Genomic DNA, 18,922 nt, shown 5'->3' with positions numbered 1-18,922 from the left:
AAGCCAATTAGATCTACTGTATCATTCTGCAGTAGTAACAGAAAAATGCATTTTTCTTTAGCAGGATGTGTCACTGATGGAGTCTGAAGAAACCACTGAGGGAGGTACCACTCCCCCAGAAGCCAGCAGCACCACTGGGGAAGCCTGCGATCCTACAGCAGTCAAAAGAGAGCATCATGCCCCTCACCAATCAGCCGAAATGAGCACCAGCCCGTCTGACTCTGCAAAGGGAGCAGAACTCAGCACTCCCGAGGACTGCCTTTCTGCTCCAGGGAAAGCAGCAGAGATGCTAGGCAGACCCTCTAACCCTGTGCAAAAAGTGCCAGCAGGACTGGAACAAGAGCAAGGTGATGCAGAACCTCAAAAGGGACTCTCAGAATTAGAAGGAGAAATGTTTTTAGAGGAGAGTGGACTGGATTGTTCTCTGAAACTTAAGCAAGTAGAGCTGGTTGACCTGGAAAGCAACCAGGACTCTTCCTCTCACAGCACAGCCCAGGATGGGCCAGCCCCTGGCAATGCCATCCTGCAGGCTGTGGACCTCAGCACTGAGTTTCCTCAGTGCCAGGCAGAACTGGATTTTCATGGCTCAGACCCTCAGGCCCAGCATCCAAAATCTCCTTTGGCTGATGCCATTTCCTCTCAGAGAGAGACACCTAAGTGCTTCTTGGTGTGTAAAACCGTTTCAGAGGGGCATTATAAGGCTGAACCGTTTCTGGATAAGAACTCCATGGATTCTTTGCAGGAGGTTGATGCTGGTGCAGAGCAGAAGCAAAGCAGCAAAAAAGTGGCACCAGCAACTGATGAGCAGCCTACCTCAGAGGAAGCAGTAGAGCACATGGCTAAACCTTACACTTCTGAAGATGCTAAGGAAAGCATAAGAGCACTCCAGGGTTTGGAAGAGAATATAGAGTCTTCCTCTTCCCATCAACTGTCTTCCACCTTAACAGGTAACAGCCAAATAAGTTCACAACAAGCAGAAGGAAATATCTCAGCTGGTGAAACAAGGAATAGCAGCATGGTCAAAGACCAGGGAACAGTAATGGTTCCTAAAGAAAACTCATCCACTTCCAAATGCCTTCATCTTGAAGATGATTACAGAAGAACAGAGGGCAGACCTGCCTCTCCAGCAGAGAGTGCCTTCCAAGTAAAGGATACTGCTAAAAAAATTGAGGAAGTGAATACTTCACAGCATAAGGAACCAGCACAGGAGGAGGCAGTGTCTGAACTTCAGCAGGAAGAGAAGAAAGAGTGCAAAGAGCAGAATCTGCCAGAAGAAGGAAAACCTTCGGAGCCCAAAGATCACAAAAACAAGGAACGAAATGAGCAGAAACAACAACTGCAGAAGGAAGAGCTCAAACTGGAGGCTCTAGCATCAGCTTTCAGGTCAGAGATATCTTCTGTTCCCAGGCATAATGTGGACTTGTGTGATTTGGAGAATGTTTTTTTGGCTGAGCAAACAGGATCAGCATTTCCTCCTGGGGAACCTGTCTCTGTGGATCAGCATCCTGGTGAGGATGTACTGCTGAAAGCTCATGTCACAGAAGCAGGTTGTGGATGTCAGCCACCTGCTGTCAGCCCTCTGTCCTCAAATAACCTGAACCCAGTGGGTGAAACTCCAATGGTGCCTCCACACACGTGCCATATCTCTGACCAGGCAGAAGACCTAGAAGACTCTGGCCGCTTTTCCATCGGTGGTCAGGATATTAGAGAAGCTGACTGGGATGACAGGACAAGACTGGGCAGGGAGGATGAGCACAGTGATGGGCATGGAAAGGCTCTCCAGAGGTTTGATAAAAGAGGTGCACCACTCCGTGGAGGAGTGGCAGCACCTTCTAGCACAGAGAACCCAGAGGCTTCTGTTCCACCACACCCTTCCTCTGGTACCAAGAACTTGGAGCCACCTGATCCCATAGATCCTCATTCCATTACAGAAGATTTGGGAAAAGCTGAGCTTCAGGACTTCATTCCAGCTTTACCCTCAGAGCTCACCTCTGTGGCTTCAACGTCTGGCTCACAGCAAGAGGGTGCTAGTGGAACAGCCTCTGTGACCGCTGAGGACTGTCCTGGCGCCAACCTGAACAAACTGCTAGACTCTGTAAAGAAGCCAGCCAACCAAGCTGCTTCTGTACAAGTGCAGGACTCAACATCAGGGGAAACTGCTGTTGTAAGTACTGATCCAAGGGAGGCCAACACTCCCCATGAACTCCTTACTTCTGAGGAAGGCTTTCATGAAGACCTTAGTGGCCCGTCTTCTTTCTCTGTAATATACACGAGCTGTCTTCCTCTAGAGGGGAGCCTTCCTGAGGATAGGAGGACTGTGGCTATCATTGCAGGGCCTCTGGAACCACCCCAAACACCAAGTAGGACTTCCACTCCCCTGAACCACCCAGAGACAATTCAGCAAAACCCCCCAGAAAAAAGTGCCATTATCCAAGGAAAAGAAACAGGAGCAAATGTGGATCATGAAGCACAACAAATGCCTTTACTTGATCAGTCTGACGGCAGTTTAAACCAAAAAGAGCCTGGATCCAGAATCTCCAGTGTCCTGAGCACCCTGACTTGGCCCTCTGAAGAAGATATGGTCCTTGCCGTGAACGAGCAAGAACAACCTCTGTCCCCTGTGTCCCACTCAAGCCTACCTCTGGTGTCTGAGCCTGATGCCAAACAGCTTCCTCATCCTCCTTCCCACATTCAAAGCCCCAGTCAAGCTCAGGCCCCTGCACTTAATGCAAATCACCTTGCTCAACCTCCAGCCCTTGAAAGTTACCAGCCGCTGGCTCCTGTACCCTACTCCAGGCCACATCTCAGCTGTGGTATGGATGATAACAAGTTACTAGCCATTCACCCTACTACTAGCCATCCTCTCCAGACTGCCACCTCTCTGTCTGATTCTAACACTGTGGCCTCTGCTTCTGATGGACAAGATGTAGCAGAGAAAGATGACCTTGTTTCAGTAACTAGAGAGTGGGATCTCAGTGACTCAGGTACCCATGATACAGAGAATTCTGATGACTCAGGGGTCAGTTTGTTGGCCAAAAGCTTTTCTGCTGTTGGAAATGAAGTGTTGGCTGGCTGCTCTGACACCAGCCCTCAAACAGCAGACCAGCACATGGATATACAGTGTGGAAAATCCTCACCTGACCACCCTTCTTGGCCCTCACTGGAAGGCCTGATAACATCCACAGATGCCAAGAGCAGAGACTCTGCACAGCCACTTCCAATGCTAGCATTCACCAATCCAATTCACTTCCTCCAGCTCAGCCCTCCATCACCGCCAACCACCAGAAAAACCTGCCAAGAGGAGGACGTCTCAGGGGAGCTGCGATGGGAGCAACAGGCAGGCATCTTTGGTGTGGATACAAAGAACATCCAAGCTCCATTGGCAATCACAGAGAAAACAGAAGGTGAGAGGAGGGTCAAGCAAAGGCTGGAAGGAGAAGGAGGAGAATACCACTTGGTAGCTCAGCCAAAGGAGGAAATGCCCAGACATTCACCCTTGGAAAAATCATCAAGTTGGCCAGACAAAAAAACGATCAGGGTAGTTGCACAGGAGCCAGCAGCCAATCAAGAAAACCCAATTAAACGCCGAGTAAAAAGCAAGGACTGGCACCGTCAGGGCCTGAAGAGGATGTCAGTACCACCAGACATCTTGCAGGGTGAGTCCTCCCCTCCATTTCCCTCCCTGCCCCCCTCTCCCCCCTCCCCCAACTTATTGCAGATACCAAAAACGTAGGATTAAATTAAATAGGCAATGTGATAGAGAGGCATGAGAGCTGACAGCTCAGCGTTGCTCTTGTGCCTTTCTGGTAATACTCCTCACTCCAGCCCTGTAGCCCCCTTGCTGTCCTGCCCCAAGCTCCCCCCTCCCAGCTCTCCCCTAGCTCCTCTCTGCTGCCCTGTAACCAGTACATCCTGCTTGTTCTCTTGAGTAGGGCTGCACTCTGGGGCTCAGTCCCCTCATTTCACACTAACACCTGCAACAAAGTGAGCTTAGCTCACTTCACGGATCACTCACCCCTCAACTTCGCATCCAGTTTCTCTTCTTGTCCCTTCTCCATGTTTAATGATCTGTCACCCTTACTCAGTAACAGGGGCTATTTTGGCCTCCCTGCTGCTTGATGGGGCTCAGTTCAGAGCTTCTGCTCGTCATCTCTGCTGCCATCACATGGCCATTGCATTTTGCTGCACTTGTAGCAGCCCGTTTCCAAGCAGTAAGGAAAATGCATGCACACACCCTCAGTAGCCCGTATCTGTTACCGCATGTTCTAGTTCCTTGTTTATTTGCTACCTCCCTTTATTTTGCAGCTGACACCTTTAGGTTCCAATTTGACCTTCTGAAAGAGATTATCTTCCTGAGAACGTAGGATTTGAGATTACAGATAAGAATGCAAATTTGTCAAATCCAAGGTCCCCACTTGTATAGAAGCCAAATCACTGATGTCACGAATGGAAAACGTGCATCTTCTGTAATGCAGCTCATTCAGACAGTACTTACTGTCAAGATGCATGTCTGTCCTTTATTATATCTTACATGATCTTTAAACATACTTGCTTCTTCTCAGCTCTTAGTTTATTTTCCAGGCTCCACAACATACTGGATTTTTGGCACAGAGGAAAAGGAGGGGAGCGTAGAGGGGTGTAAAAGGTTTGGCAGCACTTGAATCAAGATTTGTTCATGTGTTTGACCTGTAAATTCTTGGTTCCAAATTTTAAAACATTCAGGGCAACAGTACTGTCCTTCCCCTGACCCATACTTGCAGTTCAGTCTTTGGGCTTTCTTCCTCCTCCTGCTTCCAATGAATTTGACATAGAATTTCACCACACCTTCTTTAATTAAATCCCTCACAAAACAAAAGGAAAATCCACTCTTTCCCCATTTTATATAAACAGAAAATGACTCAAGCAGCAGTTTGTGAATGCTCACATAGCACATAAATGTGAGAATTGGATTACAGCATTCATTCTCAGGCCGCATCCCTTCTAAGACTCTTCACAGGAGTGACTTTGTTAGATGTCCAGCATTTCTGCCCCAGAAGTCACTGAGAGTTTTTTGGGGCTCAACGTCCACAAAAGAAAGTCTAAGACTTTCAGGCATGACTAGTGACTTTGGGTCCATTGATCCTCCGATGCCTGGCCCACGTTGCTGAAAGGGGAAAGGCAGCACCAAATAGGGCCCACAGGCAGTGTCTTTGCTTGGGCAACTGGAGAGGGAAGATCTTAGAGTTACTGTCATCACTGAAAGTGTCAGCCTTTTTCTTTGTATGAAAAGCAAATGTGGCTAAGTAACAGATGTAAAGTGTAAGTAATGTCACGGATTATTAAAACCAGAATGTTTCTGATCCACAATTAAAGGTTAGGAGGGCACCTGCACTCCAACACAAGACCACCACTTAGATGGGGTGTAGGTAAATGGTATCTGTGTATCACTTGGATTGTAGCTCGACTCCAAAAATGGACTTATGTGTTTACTTCCTAATTGTCTTGCATGCAGAAATTCCATCTGTTCCTTCAGAGGAAGAAGCTCACAAGGCATACAGGGAACCACCAGTCAGTTCAGAAACAGTTATATTGCGGTAAGTCTCTCAAAGGCCCCTTAGAATTTGCCCCCATCGTTGTGTAGCACAGACACCTGATGCTCTCCATTGTTCCTGAGGGACCAAAGATGATGATAAGTAGAAAACTATAATAAAATGACTTAGGCCTGTGTTTCAGTCTGTGCCCTCTGGGAGAGGACCCCATTGCAGCAGAAGTATTTCTGTCCCTTTAGGACAGTGTTTCCACTAAGCCAAACTTTGTTCTTTGTTAAGTAAAGCATGTGGAGCTTGAGCTTGTTGGAAAGAGGTCTTTGCTGTGACAGATCTGTTACTAAGATTTGGGTAAGCCATCTCTGGTGCTGTCCTCTTCATTCACTCTTTGTTTCCAAATCCTTATTCCCTGACAGAGAGAAGAAACCTGCAGACACAATGGAGAACTTCAAACGCCGACACTCCAAACTGATCAACTCCTGTAAGTACCTTCTGCCTGAAGTGCTGCGGCAGACCCCTCTCCTCCATCATCTCTCACCCTTGCAGGGAGCACAAAGGAGAGGGGCTCCTGCCACAGGGTAGCAAGGAGGGAGCGTTAGAGAGTGGTGTTCAGTGGAGGCAGTGAAACCAGAGTCCTGCAGTACACTCAGGCAGCTGGTGAGCTTTGCTTATAGCAGGTGCATGTGGTCTAATGTATTCAGTTATCCTAATCTGAGACAGTAACAGAGTTTTCTCCAGATTGAAGCAGAGGGTGAGTAGCTGCTATAGAAAGTATAAATGTATATGCCTCTCTTCACAGCAAGATTGTTGTATCAGGAGTACAGTGACGTGGTTCTGAACAAGGCCATTCAAAGCCAGAAGAGAGTGGATTCTTTCACAGAGGATATAGAGTCGAGTTTCCCAAGTTCCCCAAGGCTACGGAGGAAAGTGCTGTCTCCCCAGGACTCATATTTGCAACGTCTGTCAGTCTCATCTAATGCATCCCTCTGGCAGGACATCCCCATGATACGGGGCAGCAGAATACTACTCAATATGTCCCGTGATGAGCAGAAGCTGCAAGAGGTAATGGACAGATGTAACAAGGTAGATGGGTGGTCTGTAGTCAAGAAAGAGTCCCCAGAAGGGTGGTTAAAGTGGAGAGCAAAAACTCTGATGTGGGAGTGCAGGTGGTTGAATCCAGAGGTCACCTCTACCCATGTAAGCAGTATGGGGATGTGGTACCAGTGCTTGTGAAGTAGTACAGTGCTGAATTGTAGAGAAAAGGAGCACTGAAGGATGGACTCTGGACCATATCAGTAACTTCATGAAAACAGACATGGGGAAATTGGAATGGGATAAAACAAGGAATTTTGAGCATGTTCAATGCAAAAGAGAATATTAAAGTAGAAGACTTCCAGCATTCTCCCACACATAAGCTTACAAGAGATGCTAATAAAACCACAGTGAATTGTCATTCCTGTGGTAGAGTGTGAGTTTACCAAATTGACCTGTGTGAGCTGCAGGGCTGAACGGAAACAGGAGGATGTATGGGTTCAGCAAAATGGTCCGCAGAGAAACTGGGTAAGGAAAATGAGAGGAACTGAGAAGTGGATGGGAGGACCCAGGGAAAGAGGTGAAAACAACAGCATGGGAAACGTAATGAAGGAGAAAAACGTGGGTGATGCAGATGCTGGAAAATTTACGGGAGCATGTAAAACAGGGAACCTAGTGAAAGTGGAGTTGAGGGGGAATAAAAAGTAAAATGAGAGCAGGTAGCTATTTTTCTTTTAAGTCATACCACAAGTCTGTCTTCTAAAGAAAGACAGACTATATATAATGGCATGCCCGCCCTTCATTCCTAAAGCCTCTCTTCTGTAATTACACACTACTTACATCATGTACTGGGAGGTTTTCTTGCTTTGCCCCTGTCTCCTCTCCGTAAGATTCCTCGTAGACTTGCGTAGTCTACTGATGCTGTGCTCCCTTATTTCACCTCTCAAGGCCAAGTTTGAGTTGATAATGTCTGAGGCTTCATACCTGCGCAGTTTAAATGTGGCAGTGGATCACTTCCAGCGATCAGCAGAGCTCCAGGCAATGCTCACCAATCAAGAGCGTCAGTGGCTTTTCTCCCGCCTTCATGATGTACGCGATGTCAGCGCCAGGTGAGATATGGCCCTTTGCTTCCAGGACTAACACCCTCCATGAAGCACAGACACAGCCCATCATTTCCATCAATAACATCTCTCACTCCTGTTCTGCGTGTTCACTGACCTTCACGGTAGATACACACACATAGGACTTTGTGATTGCATACTAACACTGCCCTGAAAGGAACATTCACCTTTTTAGGTGACAGGGCGATGTAAAACTTGGTGTTAAGTCCCAGATTTTATGGTGCAATTGTACACAGAACTCATCGCAGGAGATCAAAATGTTCAAAATGCTACTGTAGCCATGTGCTATTGGCTTTAACTACAACTAAACCTGACTAACTAGACCTCAGCCCAAACCAAATGCAGCTCCTGCCAAATACAAGACAAAAGAAGCAGCTGCACAAGCCCTGACCAAAAAAGAAAAAGAGGGGAAAAAAAAAAATTAAGTTACAGCCATCAGTTGACAGAACCTAATGTGAATCAATTGAGCATAAGTCATAAAATGTAGACATGACCCCACATGCAAGGAATCCTGTATGTTGTAGGATTCTGTTCTGGTTTTCTCCTGCAAGGCTTGGCTGCACATACCACTAAGCTAGTAAGTTGTGCTGCTACCTCTTCCATTTCTACTACTGGGATTATTCTGGTGATGTCTTAATTTTCAGTTGTTTCCTGACCATGCCTTTAGAAGTATGACCTCTCAAGAACAGAGGTCTTTTGCCTCTGCTTCTTTCTTGCTGATATCCAGCCCTAAATTGTCATTGTACAGGCATTATGCTCTCTCTAGAAGTGAAGCACTGTCTTGTGCTTATATGTGGGCTGTCAGGATTTTAGAGGACTGAGGCCGTTCCTGCTTTACTAAATGACACTGATATTTCCCTCTTCTTTTATGGCACCGCAACCATGTGCTGCAGTTTCCTCTTTGACTTGGAGGAGAAATTTGAGGAGGACATGTTCACCTTCCATGTGTGCGATGTGGCTCTGAAACATGCCCCCGAGTTCCGCAGGGTGTATCTACCATATGTAACAAACCAGACATATCAGGAGCAGACCTTCCAGCGGTTACTGTAAGTTTTCTCCTTTGCTGCACCCCTTCTTCCCCCCTTACTTCCTTGCTGCACCTCGAATATTCGCTCTTTTGAACGATGGGGAATGCTGCAGGTACAGGCTGTTGGCCAGTGCTCTTGCTACACCCCTAGAAGAACAGGCAGGAACCTTCTTCAATTCAATGGCATTCAGAACAGCAGGACAGAGCTGCTGCAGGCTCCTCTCCCATAGCATTGGAAAGAGAAAGAATAATTAATATCTGATTCTATTGCAGGCTATTCTCTCTGTCTGCCCTCTACTGAAGAGGGCAAAAAGGACTGTCCCAGATAGTGGTTTTCAGTCTGTGGTTTTTAGACTACTAAGAACTGCAAAGTGATCATTTCAAGTGAAACTTCCAACCTCAACCATTTTGTGATTCTGTAATTAAGAAAAATATGGCTGCTGTCAGTAAGCTTAAACTGGCTATCCAGGAGTCTTTAAAATGGATTGAAAATCCTGGGGCCAGACAACACCATCAGTCTTTCTTGCTCTGCGTGGTGGAGTGGAACATCTCTTGCCCTCCTCTTCTGTACCCAGTGGCACAACCAAGCATTAATCAGGCATGGGCCCAGTCCTGAGCAAGGTTTCCTTGCCACTTCTGCACTGCCTCCCTTCGTAACATCCCAATTCCAGTGAAGCTACAGTGATTCCAGGAGAAGACACTGTTCCCACCAGGCTATTCAAGCACTGTCTCTGGGTGCTGCTGATCTAGTCTTGCAATTGATTCCCTTCAGGGAAGGCTCAGTTCCACGCAGAAAGGACCTCCAGGATATTGTCTAGGGCAATGTCTACTGGGCCTACAATCTTCTTCCCTGTCTCTTCAAGGATATGGGATTGGCTATTCTGGTGGCCAGTGCCACTCATACCATTAGCCTTTTATCCGCTACTGCCCAACATGGAAAACTGGATGGCAGTGGCTGTGTCTAAGAGGGTAAGAGAGACATTAGGGGGGAAGGCAGCTCCTCTCAGGAGCAGCAAGAGAGGGGAAGCAGCTGTTTCCAGACCCTGAACACAGCCCCAGAACCTGGACCATTCAGTGTAAGGGAAGAATACAAACCACCACTGTTTCTGTGAAAGGTGCCCTACTGATAGAGGGGAATTGAAATGTGGATGTTACTTCTGGCTTTTATTCCAGAGGGCTGTGGCAGAAAGAGGAAAGATATAATAACAGTTGTACTGCTGTCCTATAGCTGTTAGAAACCCATACTTGCTCTTCATTAGCAGAGTGGTGCAGTTTCTTGACATCTCTTGCCCCAGGGACAAAACCTGACTGTTGGGAGTACTCCAACACTCACTGAAATCTGATACTAGGAAGACTATTTATTTGCTCTGATGCCTGGACGACATCTTTCTTTACCACTCCCACAGAAATGGAAACGCAGGGTTCCAGCAAGTCCTGGAGAGACTGGAAAGTGATCCAGTGTGCCAGCGCCTCTCACTTAAATCCTTCCTCATCCTCCCTTTCCAGCGCATCACTCGACTCAAACTCCTCCTACAGGTAACTGTGATTCTGTTTTCCTACAGTTTCTCTCAAGCTGACCCTTCTTCAAGTCTGAAAGTCATATAAATACAAGCTAGCTCCAAGCACTGGGTGGAAGGACTGCATCCTTCATGTTGCATTTGTGACAAGTTTGGCAAGATGGTCTAAAGCCACTCTGTTGCGTATATTGTGAATATGCCTTTGCAAAACAACCCATCAGTCATCATACAAATGCCTGCTGTGCATTAGACTAGCACCATCAGTTGGATATGATAGCCTGTGTGAGGCAATGCAGTTTGTATGCTGGTTAGGACTTTTTTGCAACACTACTTCAATTGTACTCCAATAAATAATTTATGGAGTCTTCTCAGAACATGTTGATTTACATTTTATTGAACTTTTTTGGCTTCCTGCTAGGAAAACAAAGCAAGGGTTCCTTGGCTGCCCTCTGGAAGGCAGCCTGTCTACTCTTTGCCTGCAACATTGACTAATAGGAGCCTTCCAGACAGGGAACCAGCAAGTTCCTAATGAATTAATTTTAAGCTCTTTCTATGAAATCCTTCTTTTTGATTATTTGAGCTTTTTTTAACAGGAGAAAAGGAGTATCAGGGAAAGAACAATTCTGTGCGTAAGGCCATTTGTGCATGGATTAGCGGTTGCTTCCTATGCCATGTAACTTGTACGTGATAGTTAATACGGTTTAGATTTTCAAGGATGCCGTGTTCAATGCAGCTTATCAGTGACATTCTGCATCTCAAATTTCTGGCCTTGTTATCTCCACTTATCATCACCTACCACTGCTTTAGTTTCCCTTGAGGCTGGCATCTTGGTGTCTCCTTGTTTCTCCTACCCCTCCCAGATACATGTCCAGCTTTCCCTGTTTGCATTATGAAACCCATCTTTTCTCACACAGAATATCCTGAAGAGAACTCGGCCTGGGTCTGAGGAGGAAGTGCAAGCAACACAGGCCTACGATGCACTGGAAAAGGTAAGGCTGTCAACCTGTTCTGCAGCCCTGCAGAAAGGGATCTGGGGGTTTTGATTGACGGCACCCTCAATACAAGTCAACAATGTGCCCTGGCAGCTAAAAGGGCCAACTGTAACCTGGGGTGCATTAACCGGTTGAAAGAAGTGATTATCCCACTATACTCAGCATTGGTGATGCCTCACCTTGAGTACTGTGTGCAGTTTTGGGCTCCACAGTATAAGAAGGATGTAAAAATACTAGATTGTGTCCAAAGGAGGGCAACAAAGGTGGTGAAAGGACTAGAGGGCAAGACTTACGAGGAGCGGCTGGGGATACCAGGTTTGTTCAGCTTAGAGGAGACTGAGGGGGTGACCTCATTGCTGTCTTAGAACTTCCTCATGAGGGGGAGCAGAGAGGGAGGTGCTGATCTCTTCTCTCTGGACACAAGGGAATGGCTTAAAGCTGTGTCAGGGGAAGTTCAGGTTGAATATTAGGAAAAAGTTCTTCACTGAGAGGGTGGTCAAGCACTGGAATGAGCTCCCCAGGAAAGTGGTCATGGCCCCAAGCCTGATGGTGTTCAAGAAGTGTTTGGACAACACTCTTAGATATATGGTTTACCTTCTAGTTTGCCCTGTGTGGAGTCAGGAGTTGGACTCTGTGATCCTCATGGGTCCCTTCCAACTCAGGATATTCTGTGATTCTCCACAGCCATGTTGCATCACACAGCTGCAGGGCACCAAAGTGGCCCAGTCCTTTTCACTGATCCTCACTCTTGTCGAGGGCCCTTGTCATTGATCCTCACAAGTAACAAATTAGTATGTTCATGTGACTCTCCTGCGTGTGCAGTGGTAGCTGTGAGCAGAAAACACTAAAGCAGGAGCCAGCTGGGATGCGACTGAACCTGCACCAATGATATCAAACTACTTTTCTGAGGACTTGCTCTTTCCAGTCTCCTAACCACCATTCCCCCTTTGTTCCTTACCTTTGTCTCTAATTAGCGATCAACTCCCACCCTAGCCCCCACAAGAAAATCTTGCTTTAAAAAAAAAAAACATGGCAAGACATTACTCTACTCTTGCATCCCTGCCTCTATGCTGTTTATTACAGAGACAACATTTAAAGTCTTCTGGGACAACTTATCTAAAATTTGTACAGCAGCATAAGGTAGACTTGTTCCTAGCTAGCTCCTGTTCTGTCTAGTGATGATTTGGAGTGTCACTCCCTTCCTTACAATCTCTCCCGTTCTCCACCACAAACCTGAAGACCAGTTCAACATGATGCGTACCTCCTTAAAGCTCTTAGGACTGCACCTGCGTGCTGCACAGCTCCCAAAGCACTGCAGTGTGAGGTGGGTGGGCAAGATGTCATACCCTGAAATCCTTAGACTCCAGCTGTGTTCAAGCCAGTGTTATCGCTGTGACACTGTTATGCAGCTGCCCTGTATCACCTCACGCAGCTACACAGGGAGCTTACAGGCTGAAGTACCTCTATTTCATTGTGTCCTGTCCTCACAAGTACTGGCAACAAGCTCTGGGTTGTGGAAAATCAGGGCTGATGTTTATCTAATCAGCCTCCTGTGTTTACAGTGGAGCATCTAATAAGAGCTGCTTCCAACTGACCAGGAATTCAACCTTTTTCACCTGAGAGAGATGTCTCTAGTATTCCCCTCAGTATCCCAAAGTTAAAACAATACTTATCACAGAGGCTTCATCTAAAGAATACCTTCCTTAAGAAAGAAGGATGATCACTGTAGGTATGGAGAAGTTTAGTATGCTTGCCTGGAAAAATAGTTTTTTTGCAGGAGGATGCCTACAGGAATTGTCACTTACACTGACTCTTGAGGGGCTCCTGGGAGTAGTACTGATCCAACCAAGCAGTTCTGCTCTCACCTCACTGATTGTCTGTTTTCCTCTGTAGCTCATCAAGGATTGCAATGAAAATGTGCAGCGCATGAAGAGCACTGAAGAGCTGATCTACCTCAGCCAGAAGATTGAATTTGAGTGCAAGGTGAGCTCATCCATTCCCTGGGCCTTGCTCTAGCCTAATGTATTTTCTCTCTTTCCTCACAAAGTCACTTGAGCTTACTTTTTGTTCTCCTTTCCAATATACACAGAACTGTTGAACCAGAATATCATACACAGGTCAGCTCTTCGTCAGTGCATCCCTTGCACAATCGTTTGTGTCAGCCTTCAGCTGAAGGTGCCTACCGTGACTTACGCCTGTCCAGCTGGAGAGGTGAAAGCACACTGCCTCTAGAGAAAGGCGAAAACACAGATCCAAAACTCATGGATACTGACTTCCTTGTACACGCTTGACATAAATGTTTATTTCTGTCTTGCAGATATTCCCACTCATCTCACAGTCGAGGCGACTTGTGAAGTGTGGTGAGTTGACAGCACTGGACTTCAACACCCTGAGTCCAAAATGGAAAGTCACCACCCGTCCCATCTACCTGCATCTTTTCAATGACTGTCTGCTCCTGTCTCGGCCGAAGGAGTGAGTGCTTCAACACAATTCTTGCTGCCCCTTCTAAAATACCTGTCTCTTTCTGGGTCTGTGCTTTGGTGAAAGAGTCCTTTCCCTCTGCCTGCCAGCAAGTGGCAGCATTTGTCAAGTCACTCTCCTAACCCTACATTATGTGAGTATCATGCAAGTTTGGGAAATCTGATAGTCCCAACTCTTAATTACAACATATGATAATATAACAAGATATCTTCTGGTCCCTAGTGCAACACTTCTATTCTGCCTTTTCATCTCTAGAATGTGAAACGCTTTAATAATAACCATTTATTCTAGTTTTACTTGGTAAATAATTTCTCCCTAAAGGACAGTATGAAGATTAGTGAATGTGCAAATCACTGGTTCGTCAAGAAACTAAGAGAGTTGTTGGTTAGTTGCATTGGAATTTTGGGGGGATGGTTTTGTTTAAGCTGTAACCTATCAAATAAAATTCTGATGGGACGGAGCTTAGTATTTCTACCCTTTTCATTAAGTCCCCTCTCTCTTCTCTGGCCTTCTGAGACTTCTAGCAAGAACAAAGCTTAAGGTGCCTGAAGCAGATGAAGACTCATGAAAAGCCTTTTGCCTTCCTGACATCAGAAAACAACATGGACTCACTTTGTGTAACCCTCATCATCTTAAAACTCACAACTTGTTTTGTTCCTCCTCTTTACCTGCAGGGGTGGACGTTTTGTTGTGTTTGATCATGCTGCTTTCTCAGATGTGCGTGGGGAGAAGTGTGAGATGAAACTGCATGGAACAAACAAAAATGTTTTCCGTCTCTTTCTACTTCAGAATTACCAGGGAAAGAGAGTGGAGTTTTTATTTCGTACAGAGACACAGTAAGAGCTCAAGGTTACCCTCAGTATATCCCGTTACCATAGCCAGACACCTCCTAGGAGCCTGATGGTTGTCCCTCAGCTACCCAAATGCTGACATATCAAATACAGCTGCTGAGCAGAGGACTTGAAAAACATCCTCTTGCCATAACAAGCCCCTGATGAACCACCTTGCTCCTCTCTCATCATAGCTGCTTATACAATACTACCACGTTATGTCATACCATCAGCCTCCAAAAATGGGAGTGATTGCCTTTTCCCATCCCCTTTCTCCACTTCCACTTTCTCTGCTTCCCCTAAGTACCCCCTCCCTGACCCCTCCTGTGAGCAAACCTGTACACACACACCCCCCCATTCCTGTCATTAGACTGCTATCCCTCAAATTGAATCCTGACACCTACCTGGTGATGTTTTCCAGCAGTGAGAAGCTGAGGTGGATCTCTGCTTTGGCTCCTCCGCGAGGAGAACTGGACCTCCTGGAATGCCCTGGTGAGACTGCTCTGCTACTACAGCAATGAGGGTGGGCTGGCTCAGAGGAGTTGGAGTCACTGTGAGGTAGAACATCCCAGAAATGACTCCAAGGCAGAATACTTGCCTTTTTGTAAATAAAGATGATGATACTTATGGGCTTTCCCTCAGTGCCAGGTTCTGCCAGTTATTTTACCTATTTTTACTCCTCATATTAGGTAGAAGACCTGTAGTCTCCCTTCTAGTTCTCTGCTCTGTTTGGGCAGTCCCTTATCCCCTACCTCTTCTGAGGGTGACGCACACAGGTTTACTGTTGCTTTCTAGTATACCATTATGATCTTTCCTCCCCTTTAGATGCACCACAGGTTCAATGCATAAAGACTTACAAGGCTCGGGAAAATGATGAACTGGCTTTGGAGAAAGCAGATATCATCATGGTTATGCAGTACAGCAATGATGGTGAGCAGAATGAATAATGGCTATCTTAAATTACGGGTAGGAAGTTACTCTAGTAGTGCAAAGCTTTAACAACACAATCAGGCTTCAGAAGGAGCCTCTCATTCGCGATCATTGGATTGAGAGGATGAAGAGACTCTTCATTAAGACATTTTATTTGGAAGCTGAAAGGGGATATCTCTTTTTTTTTTTTTTTTTAATCTTAGGGCCTTTTTGGAGGGGGCTTTTTGGGAAGAATGAAAAAAACATTTGACTATTCTGCCTCATGTTGTGCTTTTCCCCACACCACAGGATGGATGGAAGGAGTAAAACTTTCAGACCGGGAGAGAGGCTGGTTCCCCTCAGAACACGTGGAACTCATCTCCAGCAAACAAGCGCGGCAGAAGAACCTGAAGGAGGAACAGCGTGTGAAGAATGCCAAGCAGCAGGTCTTCTGCAAGAAATAAGACTCTGTTTGGACCTGTACAGTCTCCCTGCCATGGGGAAACCATCTTTTTTTCTATTGTGCCTCAGAAGAAACGCCTCTGCGAAGAGCATAATACAGCACTTTGACAGAACCAGGTGCTTTTTGCCAAAGAAAGCGGGAATTCAATCAGGAAAAATCATTCACTTCCTCTGTGTCACCAGGACTATGGCAGCAGGAGGAGGAAAAAAAGTTGCATGTGTTGCTTGCTTTGTGGTAGTAGGGAGGGACTTTAATTGGACAGAGGTATGGGATCTGGACTTCTGAAAATATATTCCTGGTTTTGCCACTGACAAGTTGCAGGACCTTGGGCGAGTCACTTCAGAATTCTGCCTCAGTTTTCCCATCTGTGAAATGGGGGTAAACTTACCTACCTCACTGGATGTTGTGAGGCTAAATTCACTAGTATTAGCATACTAAGAGCTTTGAGTTCCTGAGAAGGAAGGTGCAAAGCACAATAGAGTTGAGGAGGGTTTTCCACTTGAATATCCTCTTGATATCTTGATGGTATTGATCTCCATAGTGTAATCTCCACTTAGAACAATTTATCTATTTGATCGTGCAAGTCTACTGGTTTTTAGATAGGCAAATATTTCATTGTACCTAAATTTAACTCAGTCTCGGCATACTGTTAAGAGTCCTTGACAGCACTAGAAAATCCACTGGAGTTAAGTGAAGTTTTCAGAAGCCACTGTGATGATTTCCCCCACCTTAAGAGGTATCAAGCTGAAGAATCTGTTTCACAAAGGTCACCTCTCTTCTGAACAAGTGTCCCAATAAGCCATCTGAAATGACCCTTTTTTACTCTGCTTCCCACTCAAAGTAGAACAGTGACTTTTGACAAAGATTTTTATTACGTGTTGGTACATGCCCTGTACAAAATAACCATGACTAGGCATATGCAATGAAGTGGCACTTTCCTGCTGCTCTTAATCTGTTAGCTGATGTGGTATTGCATGCACCATTTTGCACACTTAGAGAAAACACTGAGATATTTAGCCACTGTAGATAAAGTCAAAATACGTACCAGGGACTTTGTTCTTTTTTAGAACTCTCTGGTTTTAAGTCCAGTTTACATGCAGTCCTGCTTTTGTGCAGAACCTGTCTATTTGAGGATATGCCTTCAACTGTAAAATACTGTTTCTGTGTTAAAGTGTTTGCGTTCAGTTCAGTCAATGCAAGATCAAGTATAAGAATCAATACACCAAAGAAAGCAATGTGTAGCCTTCTTGCATTTAATATATTTGAAGAATTAGTTATCTTCATTTCTCCAGCTTTCTGTCGTGGTAACATTCTGCCTTTAATTCCCATTTACGTTGTATCTAGTATAGCTTATTACAGCCTATTTATATCAATAATTTTAGCTGGATTAAAAAAAAAAAGTTGCTTTTAGTCCTAATAAACTCATGCACTTCTCCAGTTAAACAACTTCCTGCTTTCCTTGTTACTTAGGTTTTCATCTCAAATGAAAGTAATTCAATATTTACTGAATATACATTCAGTATTTTCATTATTTTTTCCATATAACCCTCCTTTCTGAGTGAGTATTAAGTACAAATAGTTATACTTAGCAGAGTCAGTGAGGAAAGCTTGCTTTACCAGCCACACCCTAAGATTCTTCAGAGCGTTATCACCAGCCCTGAAGTGACTGCTGCTGCAGGTTCCATAGTGGTGTTAGTCATTGGTATATCAAGGTAAGCTAAAGGGATGACCTACAGAAGATGGACCCAGTGGAGTCCAGTCCATTATACCAGTAAGACAGCATGCAATTATTAGATTGTCTTTTAATCTATGGTCCAGACTACAATCTGCCTACACTTTTTTTTCCCTAGAAGAACCGAAGCTGGTCCCTAGCTAAGAACAAAAGCAAAGCCCTACCTCAAACTAAAACAAGCGACATAAGAAGAGTTACAATCCTCAATGAGATCCATGAACATTCAGAGACCCAAAATACTTGCCTGTCCTAGGCTGTCATGAATTTATGCAATACCCAAGTCATCAGGATCACCAGTGTCTCAGTTGGGATACAGAACACTGCCACGGGATCAATTCAGTATGTGCCTGTGTAAGGTAGTCTGAGGCATCCCATATCGGCTTCATCTTTGCTACTTATATAATGAGGAGGCAAGCCATAGATACTGCCATTCTAAATCAGAAGTCATCTTGTTTAAACATTTTAAAAGTCAAGAATTCTTTACTCTTTCAACTTCTGCTCTGAAAACCAAGCAGACATATTGTTCATTAGAGTCTCCCAAGGTGATTTCTATGTTAAATTCTGCATATTCTTGTTAAAATTCTTGTTGAGATAGGAAATTTCAAGGCCACTGTTGTTGTAACTGACAGGACTTCTATACTGTTTAACTAGTTGGATCAAAGGTTAACTTCTCCCTGTCACAGGTACAGCCTTTATTTCCTGTTGTCAGGTTTTCCTATGTTTAGGAACATTTAAAGGTCAGCTTATGCTTCTAAGAATAAGTGCTGGGTTACTTTGATTTCTTATATTTCAGATAGGCCTCAACTCCTCACTATTTAGTTAAATTTTTTAGCCCCAGCACCATCCTGCCACCAAAATCCATAAACAAATTTGCAATTAATTGCTTCATGGTTTTTGAAACTGATTAAGATCTCCTTGGTTTGCACAGACTTAGACTAGTACAATATCACTTACAACTGCACATTCAGGAGGCAGGAATCAAATTGACAGTATCTGCTGCATCCTATTAAAATCTTAATTATGAGTCAGGATCTCTTCCTACATTATCTAATGTGGATAGCCTGATTTCCCAGAAAATCAGTATTAAACAGAAATAGAAGTGTAGAGTTTGTCAGCCAAATCCCTATACTTTTCTAGTAAGATCGCCAAAGAAGGTCCACAGAATAGAAACACTGTATGAGAGTGTATCTTAAACAGCTGGCTGTAAACTGAAGCATGAAGAAACCATCATCTTCCACAGGAACCTTTGGAGACTGATACATAGCGTATCTGGACAAAAGAAATTCAGTATTT

General features: G+C 45.1%; 1 protein-coding gene across 1 annotated transcript in view; it reads left to right on the top strand.

Moving 5' to 3' along the window:
* Positions 1-17,333, top strand: part of ARHGEF5 (Rho guanine nucleotide exchange factor 5) — a 36,867-nt gene extending 19,534 nt beyond the window's left edge. Inside the window, exons 2-15 of the mRNA XM_050908287.1 lie at positions 62-3,656; positions 5,492-5,573; positions 5,942-6,006; positions 6,325-6,587; positions 7,506-7,666; positions 8,572-8,724; positions 10,112-10,241; positions 11,137-11,211; positions 13,108-13,197; positions 13,532-13,686; positions 14,370-14,531; positions 14,947-15,017; positions 15,351-15,455; positions 15,744-17,333. Of these exons, the coding sequence (XP_050764244.1) occupies positions 77-3,656; positions 5,492-5,573; positions 5,942-6,006; positions 6,325-6,587; positions 7,506-7,666; positions 8,572-8,724; positions 10,112-10,241; positions 11,137-11,211; positions 13,108-13,197; positions 13,532-13,686; positions 14,370-14,531; positions 14,947-15,017; positions 15,351-15,455; positions 15,744-15,898 (5,247 nt within the window). The 5' untranslated portion in view covers positions 62-76 and the 3' untranslated portion in view covers positions 15,899-17,333. The remainder of the gene's footprint in view (positions 1-61; positions 3,657-5,491; positions 5,574-5,941; positions 6,007-6,324; positions 6,588-7,505; positions 7,667-8,571; positions 8,725-10,111; positions 10,242-11,136; positions 11,212-13,107; positions 13,198-13,531; positions 13,687-14,369; positions 14,532-14,946; positions 15,018-15,350; positions 15,456-15,743) is intronic.
* The last annotated feature ends 1,589 nt before the right edge of the window (positions 17,334-18,922 follow it).

This window comes from Gymnogyps californianus, chromosome 1 (genome assembly GCF_018139145.2).
Source record: "Gymnogyps californianus isolate 813 chromosome 1, ASM1813914v2, whole genome shotgun sequence".
NCBI lineage: Eukaryota > Metazoa > Chordata > Aves > Accipitriformes > Cathartidae > Gymnogyps > Gymnogyps californianus.
The sequence above is the reverse complement of the archived record's forward strand: the minus strand, read 5'-3'. Positions and strand labels throughout refer to the sequence as shown.